At 37.2% G+C, this 8,484-nt stretch overlaps 1 protein-coding gene across 1 annotated transcript; it reads left to right on the plus strand.

Moving 5' to 3' along the window:
- The first annotated feature begins 5,360 nt into the window (after positions 1-5,360).
- Positions 5,361-6,461, plus strand: LOC140889625 (secretory carrier-associated membrane protein 4-like). Its single transcript, XM_073297344.1, has 4 exons — positions 5,361-5,550; positions 6,045-6,107; positions 6,224-6,317; positions 6,392-6,461. Exons 1-4 carry the CDS (start codon positions 5,361-5,363, stop codon positions 6,459-6,461), a joined length of 417 nt encoding a protein of 138 aa, XP_073153445.1.
- The last annotated feature ends 2,023 nt before the right edge of the window (positions 6,462-8,484 follow it).

The following is an 8,484-nucleotide window of genomic DNA, read 5'->3' on the forward strand; positions in this document are numbered from 1 at the left end:
TAGGCGATACGACTACGACCTAGGCCACTCAATCATAGTTCCCAAACGTCCAAACAAAAAGGGCGGTTCTGCCCGCTGAAATCAACGTAGGCTCAAGATGAATGCATAACAGAAACATAAAACATAAGACACATAGTCAAAAGCAAAATCAATCAACAAGACACAAGTTCCTCATGCTAGAACAAGTATAGATGCAATATGTGATTTGAAAGGGAAACTCGAGAACCAACTGTCCCGAGTATGCTATCCCGCTACGATGACTGCTTTTACCTTTCAATGCAGTAGTTCCAACTCTGGAAAATCTACAACAAAAGATTGTATCAACAACTATACAACCTAAACAACAATCAACGGCTCAAAGAAAATCTCTTTACCGTTCTTCTTCCAATCACTCGACGACCAAATGCTGCTAATACAGGGCTCGAAAAACTCCAACGAATCTGTACGAAGACAAGAGATGATCAACAACAACGATCAACTCACCAACCAAAGTTCAACAACCCGAAACGGTTCGAAATTCCAAAAACTCAAACGACGGCATAACGGCTATAAATTGAACAAATCGGAAACGCAGACAGCAGTTCAATACCGATATCAACTCATATCAATGCCCAAAACAACAATAACAAAGCAAACCCATCAATCTAAAAATCCACATTTTCGAAAATGGCTTCCGAAAATCATAACAAATCCGAACGTTGCTCTAATTCAAAACCGACAGATAATAAACGATCAGGACTCTGTCAAGAACAACATACTCGAATCTAGAACGATTCTAAAAACATCCAAAAACTAAAATGTAACCGATCGTATAAAAACTTACGATATAACGGAGCTCTCGCTGCAGTGATCGATAATCTGCCTTCCGAAATAAATTCCAACGGCCGGATCGAGCTCGGACTGAAATCCCAAAGCTTGGAAGCAAAATAAATCGGCTTCAATGGAGGGGAGGTGGCTAAGGGAAGGAGATGAGTGAATAATATAAGTCATTTCCCTTATAAATATCTAATAAAACCGATATTTGCGTTTTAGTCCCTGAAATTTTCAAAATTTGCAAAAAAGACCCTGATCAAAAACAAGTCGGCTTGTGAACTCTGTAATCTCCGATTAACTCAAATAAACTCATTTAAGATAAAAACGGGGCGTTAGAGGGAGTGGAAACGGATCTTTGAGGCATGCTTTATTGAAATCAGTGAAATCTATACACAAACGTCATTTTCCTCCAGGTTTTGGTACTAAGACAACATTTGCAAGCCAATCTGGGTATGAAACTGGCATGATGTATCTTGATGCTAAGAGTTTTTCCACTTCAGCGGCTATATGTCGATTTTTCTCTGGGCCAAATGCTCTTTTGTTTTGCTTCACTGATCTTATTTTCGAATCAACACGGAGGTGATGGAGCGCATATTCCTGAGGTATTCCGGGTAGAGGCTCATCACCCCAAGCAAACACGTCCAAATTGTGACCGAGGAAATTTTTCAGCTTTTCTTCCAATTCAAGAGGTAATTCGATCCCAATTTTCAGTATCTTCTTGGGATCACTTGGAATGATTTCTATGTGCGTTAGTGTTTCGGTTGCTGTTATTCTTTCTTTGCTCTCGACTTTCTCATCCACCAAATGTATTCCGTTTTCACGTAAAATTTTTCCAGGTTTCGGTGCTCTTTCGTCACTAGAAATTTGTCTTTTACGTTTTCCTGATGAAGCCCGTAATGTCAACGCATGACATTTTCTAGCTAGACGATGGTCACCAATGGCTTCTCCTACTCCTTCTGGAGTCGAAAACTTCAGCTTCATATGATATGTCGATCCGATGGCTTGTAATATATTGAGACTTGGTCGTTCCAATATCACATTGTACGCAGATGAAGCCTTTACTACAAGGAATTTCACCATCTTAGTAAACCGTTTGGGGTAAGAACCCAAGGAAAGAGGAAGCGTTACTTCTCCCAAAGCTTCAACTATTTCTCCGAAAAATCCGACTAGTGGAGTGTTGACTGGAGTTAACTGTGCATTACTAATACCCAAATTCAAGAATGCATCATGAAAAATTATGTCGTCCGAACTTCCTGAATCCACTAGAATTTTCTTTACCCAAAAATTGGAGATTGTGGCTGAGATGATTAAAGCATCATTATGTGTACCCCGAGGGTTCTCCAGATCTTTATCACTGAATGATAATCCATCTTGGATGGTTCCAATTTCATATATCGACAAGGATGTGGGGCTAGATAAATTGTCGATTCCTTTTGCTGCCCGTAGAAGGGCTTTTCTTGCATTGTTTGAGTCGCCGCAAGCAGGCCCCCCAGTGATTACGGCGATTAACCCTCCCGAGGGCAAATTTTCATCAGCTCGTTCATGCTGTTTCCCAGTTTCATCATGCACGTTTTGGTTGTTCGTCCCGACGCCTGTCATCTCGCTTTTCACCGCGGGATTTGTCCACAAAATTCCCCAAATGTCTGCGCTTTATGATTTTTTCAATTTTTGCTCGCAAACTGAAGCAATCTTCTGTAGTATGACCTTTATCTTTATGAAAATGGCAGTACTTGTCTGAACGTTGGCGCTTTGGGTTATTTTGCATTGGGCGAGAGGAACACAGCAATCCTTGTTTTTCAGCCACTACCAGTATATCGGTCACTCGTGCATTGAGGGGTGTATACTGGAGACGGGGGCTCTGTGCTGTTCGCTTCTCGTCTCGCTTTCTAATATCTGATTTATCTTCTTCTCTCTTTCTTTTATTCAAGTAGTGTGGCTCTATAGATTCTTCAACCCGTATGTATTTCTCAGCTTTTTCCAATAATTCCTCTAAGTTTTTGGGCGGCCTTCCGGCTATTGATTCCTTGAACTTTCGATGGCGCAAGTTTTGTTGCATTATTCCAGCTAACAAATCATGGTTCACGTGTAAGACTTCTTGCACCGCATGAGTAAATCGCCGAACATAGTCCCTCAAACATTCTCCTTCTTTTTGAATGACTGTGAACAAATATGCTGCTGTTTTTGGGTATTTCTTGTTAATTGAGAATTGCTGGATGAAGCAGTCAGTAAGTTGCTCCAAATTGGAAATACACTACAACAAATATGTTAATTAACCACACTAAAACGACAACGGTTTTATGTGTAAACTGTTGTCTTTTAGTCTTTGACAACGGTTTTTACAAAAACCGTTGTCGTTGACCGTATTTTAATTAAAAACGACAACGGTTTTTAAAAATCCGTTGTCGTATATATGTCTAAGACAACGGTTATAAAAACCGTTGTCTATGAGCGCGTTTTTGGTGTCCTAAAACAACGGTTTTAATTAACCGTTGTCTATGTGCGTTCTTTTTGGGGTCTACGACAACACGTTTTTAAATCCGTTGTCGTTGTTATTTTTTTATTTGTTTTTTATTTTTAAAAAAATTAAAAAATATATAATCCCATATATATACATAAGAACCTTCTACAGGCACTCACACACACTTGAGCGCCCCCTTCAAGTGCGATCGAGAAAACTCAACCCAATCCCTAGCCCCAACCCATCGCCCCTTCAACCCTGCTCTTCTCCGGCGCCCTAGACGTCGATTGTTCACCGGAAACTCGTCTTCCGACCTCCTTTCAGCTAACCCAAGCCTTAGCAACTCCAATAGTAACCCAAGCCCTAGACGTCGATTGTTCGCCGAAAATTCGGAAATGGCGGAATTACCAGTAACAACTCCCTCATCGGTCTTGGATCAATGGAAAATTCATTATGCACGCTTCATAAATTACAGCTCCACCGTTGTCAACCGCGCCCATCCTTCTCTCACGCGTCTCTCCGCCACCTGGAAATATCGTCACCAAGGAGGCACTTGGATCACCGCCTTGTCCGCTGTCTCACTCAAGCTTATGTTCGAACGAACTGCTGAGGGATTGGATGACGTAGTTCTAGTCATTTCTCTTCGATCTCGCGTACTTGTAAGTTAAAATTTCTGCTGGAACAAACTTCTTCTTTATATGATGTAGTCTGTGATTTTATCGGTATGAGAATTTAAGCTCGATTTAGGGGCTTGAACGAGATCAATCGATCTCCAGCTCGTTCATTTCCTGTAAATATTCTGAGATGTTGTTAAATGTTAATGTACGTTATTTCAGGTGCTTGAATAAGATTGAGCAATCTCCTGCTATTTAACATGTAGCAATATCCGTATCTTGCAGCGTGCCCATTTTCTGTTCTTAACTTGATTTGGATTGATATTTCTAATAGAATGGGAAAGAAATTGTCTGTGTAAACTCGGTGCTACTTTTATGTTACCTGGTTGTTATATGTAATAAGCTATTGGATTTTCTGTTAAAGTTGTTCACAAAAAAGGCTACAGAAGTTCACAACAAAAAAGTTATTTGAAGTAATTATTTGTTGTCTCCTAATCTCATAACAATATTTTGGCAAAGAAGAGCATAGATTGGATTCTACTGGAAATTAAATCATAGGTATCATATTTAGTTTATGTGAGCCCCAACATTCAAGTTCAACGCATGCAAGATTTTCTAAATTTCTCCGTTGTCGCATGTGATCCAGTTATGACAGCTTCTGTGCATTTTTAATTGTTTCAAAGGAATGTCTATTTACAAGAAAAAGTTCAATTGTGATGTTTATCACCAAGAGCAGGGGATCCCTGCCATCACTCTTGTTCTCTACTAACAAAACTACAGAAGTGTAACCACTACTTTGTCCCTCCAATTCTAATGATGCCCTGGTTGAGCATGGATAGTGTAGTGTCCTGTATTTAGTAAGTTTGGCATGGATATGATTAAAAAAAATTAGTTATCTTACAGGAAGAACATCACATCTCAAAGATGTATTTTTCATGGCCTCAAGTTTCATGTGTGTCTGGGTTCCCCGCAAGGGGGAGCAGGGCTGTTTTGTTTAGTCAAAAGAGGATGCAACAACTTTTAGCCAAGTTGGTGGATTTCGCAAACCTAATTTTTACAACTCAACACAGAAAGAAACCAAGATCGGAACATTGTAATTGGTGTTGTGCTGTGCAAGTACTTGTAATTTCGGCAAGCAACCAAACCTAAGCATGTACTTTTACCCATTCAACTTTGATAGAACACTATACACAAAAGCTTAATTTTCATTTTAATTTTAATTTTCATTTTCATTTTTTTCTTAAACAATATGGCAACAGATTTGAATGCAGATTGCAGAGCCTGAAACATACAAGTACACAGGTATTTATTTATTTATTCTACTGTCCCAGCCAGACCTTATAATAGTATCAGAATATATTATATTATATGTTTTGATATACTGAAATACAATTGTTGTCTTTAGTCCATGGAAATAAACTAAAAAGAAGATATAAAATAATAATATTTAGGGTAATCTGGCCGACGTGAGACAAATGGTGGTTCCACTGCACCACGTGAAGATGTTCACAAAAAAAGATGCAACTAAAGTTCATGATATAGCTGGTGTCACGGTGGATGATAAAAATTGGCCTCCATTTTTCCCCATCATTCACCATGATATAGCCAATGAAATACCAGTTCATGCTCAGAGGTTGCAGTATCTGGCTTTTGCAAGTTGGTTAGGTGTGTATATGAATATATTGCTTCAGTTTGTATTTTGTACATCTGTAATAGGTTTAATATTTACAAACTTATATCTAATTTTGTGATAAACCTAGCTTCTTTCAAGTATAAGTGTGTATTTTCATGGAAAGCATTTTCCTTCATGAGTTCTGGTGATAAGAGACTTGCTGATTTCAGTATTCTTGGTTATCGATTATCTATGCTCCGTGGCAGTGCTGTCAATATGTTACTTGCTCCCATTTTTTGTGTAGCATGAGATGACAAGGAGTAATTATGTTTCAACATATCTGCTTAAAGTATGGTAAAAGCATTATTTGTTGGATTGATTTCCATGTTTCCACTTAGTTTCTTACTTTCTTATTGTTTCGAGGACTTAAGTAATTTCTATGTTTTTTTATTCATATGGCTCTACTTTGTAGGACCGTAATTTTGGTTGGTTGCACATTTGACAAAATTTATTATTTATTTTTCGTTATTGTTTTTTTCTATTACAGGTATCGTCCTTTGCCTTTCGTTCAATGTCATTGATGTCATTGTTTGTTGGGTACAGGGTGGTGGTAAGTTTATTTTCTTTAGTTTTGTTTGCAAGTTTAGATTAGTGTTTTTTTGGTGCATCAAGTTGGGTATAGGTTTCTAATTATGCAAAGTGCTTAAACATAGTTTCCTTCTTTAGGTGTCAAGATCTTTTTCCTCGCAATAATATATGCCTTGATGGGATGCCCACTTTCATATGTCTTATGGTACAGGCCACTGTATCGGGCAATGAGGTATTTGCATTCTCCTTATTATCCTTTTTGAGACCCTTCAGACAACTATCTGTATATGTGATTCTGATTTTCAGGACTGATAGTGCTCTAAAATTTGGCTGGTTTTTCTTGTTCTATCTGGTATGCCTTTTTTTTCCACCTTGAGCTTGCATCCTTTTCTCTAATTGGAGGAAACATACCACAACAGCATTTGGGCTGAAATATTTATTTGGTCTCTTTCTTTGTTTTATCTCTTTGTATTCTCCCCTTCCCAAACTCTCAAATAAGATAAGAACCACAAATATTTGATTGTTCATTGCAATCCCTTCGTTTCTCCCCTTCCCAAAATCTCAAATCTCAAATCTCAAATAAGATAAGAACAACAAACATTTGACTGTTCATTGCAATTCCTTCAGTACGCTTGCTCCATTGAAAAATGCCAGTAGATGATTTTTGCTCTATCATGCATGTCAAAGGGGTATTAGTTACTGTAGGTGCTGATTTGGTCGTTGCTCGGCGACGAACGCCTCAGTTCACGTCGGATCCCCGGTTAAGTTTTATAGAAATACGTCATTTATTCAACATTCGACGTTAACATTTACTTGTTACGTGTTTTGATATAGTCTAATAAATATTGTGTCAAGCGTTCGTTGGACCAGAACAGAGGAAGAAGTGAGGTATGCATTTGAATGGATATATTTAAGTCCATTTGGTTTACTTTGCTCTTTTTTTCCTACTCTGTTTGTTTTATGTTTTTTTATCTGTGAGTTTGTCTTAGAGGCAATAACTGTAGTTATTATGATGAACGGGGAATGAATGAGCAGGGAAGGATATGAAGAAAGTTGAGTATTTCATTTTAGTCTTGATATTTCTTTTTTTCCCAGTTTCCATCTTCTGGACGACTTCTTCATGAAAAGGTACTGTCATTCTCCTCCTCACTTCCCCGGTGTTCATCCGTTCATTTGTTGCTTGTTGTTTTCGGTGGACGCGGACAAATGATTCTTTTCTGTTTTTTTTTAATTTTTTTTTTAAAATTATTGTAGGACATGCATACACGTATTTAGGCATCGTATCTTGGTTTTGGCTTTTGGGCTTAATGTAACTTTCGAGCTTGCTCTTATTTTTTGTGATGTTTTATTTATTTATTTGGATTTTTTTTATTATGTTGTTCCTTGTGGAAGGTTCGTTAGTTGGTGAAGGATTTTATATAAAATCCACTCCAAAATTTAATTATTGCGTAAATGGGTCACTATTAAGTTTTGTTCGAGTTAATTTACTACGTTATCATTTTTAGTTCTTATCATTATTGGTTTATTATTAATATTTTAATGATACTATTTCTCGTGTGTACATGTTTGATTAAAATTATCATCACTTTATTTCTACATATTAACAATATTATTAATACATTTCATGTGGTTTTGATTTGCGTTAAGATGACATATTTATTGTTTGAAGATGTTAATTGATTATAATATGAAATTTCCAGTAATTTCTGTTAAAAAGTTGGGGGATCCATGCTAGTATGAATTAAAGTTGGGAGGCTAGCTTATTGGGATGTGGAGTGGAACTTGAAATGGTGTGTGGTTTGAGTTATTGGGATGTTGTGGAGTGGAACTTGAAAGTGCCAAATCCATGATTTAGCTTGTGGCCTGTGGGTTGGTCGGAGCCCACGGTTTGTCAACTGTGCCTACTATATTTTATGAATTCAATACAAATGCAAAAATGAGTTGAATAAAATCTGCACTGCCTTCCCTTTTGGAGTTGCTGAGTTTTTTTCTTTTATTTTTTTCCATGACAAGCGAGATATTAGTTTGATAGTTGAGATTGGATTCCATGTTTAAATTGGTCTAAGATTTTGTTGATAATTTTGGACTGAGAATGTGTTTCTTGTAGGTAACTCGGGAGTAATGCATAAGGGGTTTTGATGCAAGGATTGAGCTGTGTTTCAGATCGCCTTGATAATACGTAGAAGTTATCTCGTGAACATCGTTATCAAGAACAAACACATGATGATTTATGTTTTCATACAACCATCTTTTGGAACTACTTTTGTTACATTTATATTATATTAGATGGGATATTTTGAGTTTCGAATACGTAGTATTATCTTCCAAATTAGATGTGTAACTATTTTGGAACTTGAATATTTTCATGGATTCAATGTAGTAAATATTTTATTTTATAT

The sequence above is a fragment of the Henckelia pumila genome, chromosome 3, assembly GCF_033568475.1.
Source record: "Henckelia pumila isolate YLH828 chromosome 3, ASM3356847v2, whole genome shotgun sequence".
In the NCBI taxonomy this organism is placed as follows: Eukaryota; Viridiplantae; Streptophyta; class Magnoliopsida; order Lamiales; family Gesneriaceae; genus Henckelia; species Henckelia pumila.

Coding starts and splice junctions, on each gene's coding strand:
- LOC140889625 (XM_073297344.1), top strand. CDS start 5,361: ATGGTGGTTCCACTGCACCACGTGAAGATGTTCACAAAAAAAGATGCA. Junction 5,551..6,044: donor GGCTTTTGCAAGTTGGTTAG/GTGTGTATATGA, acceptor TTTCTATTACAG/GTATCGTCCTTTGCCTTTCG. Junction 6,318..6,391: donor CCACTGTATCGGGCAATGAG/GTATTTGCATTC, acceptor TCTGATTTTCAG/GACTGATAGTGCTCTAAAAT.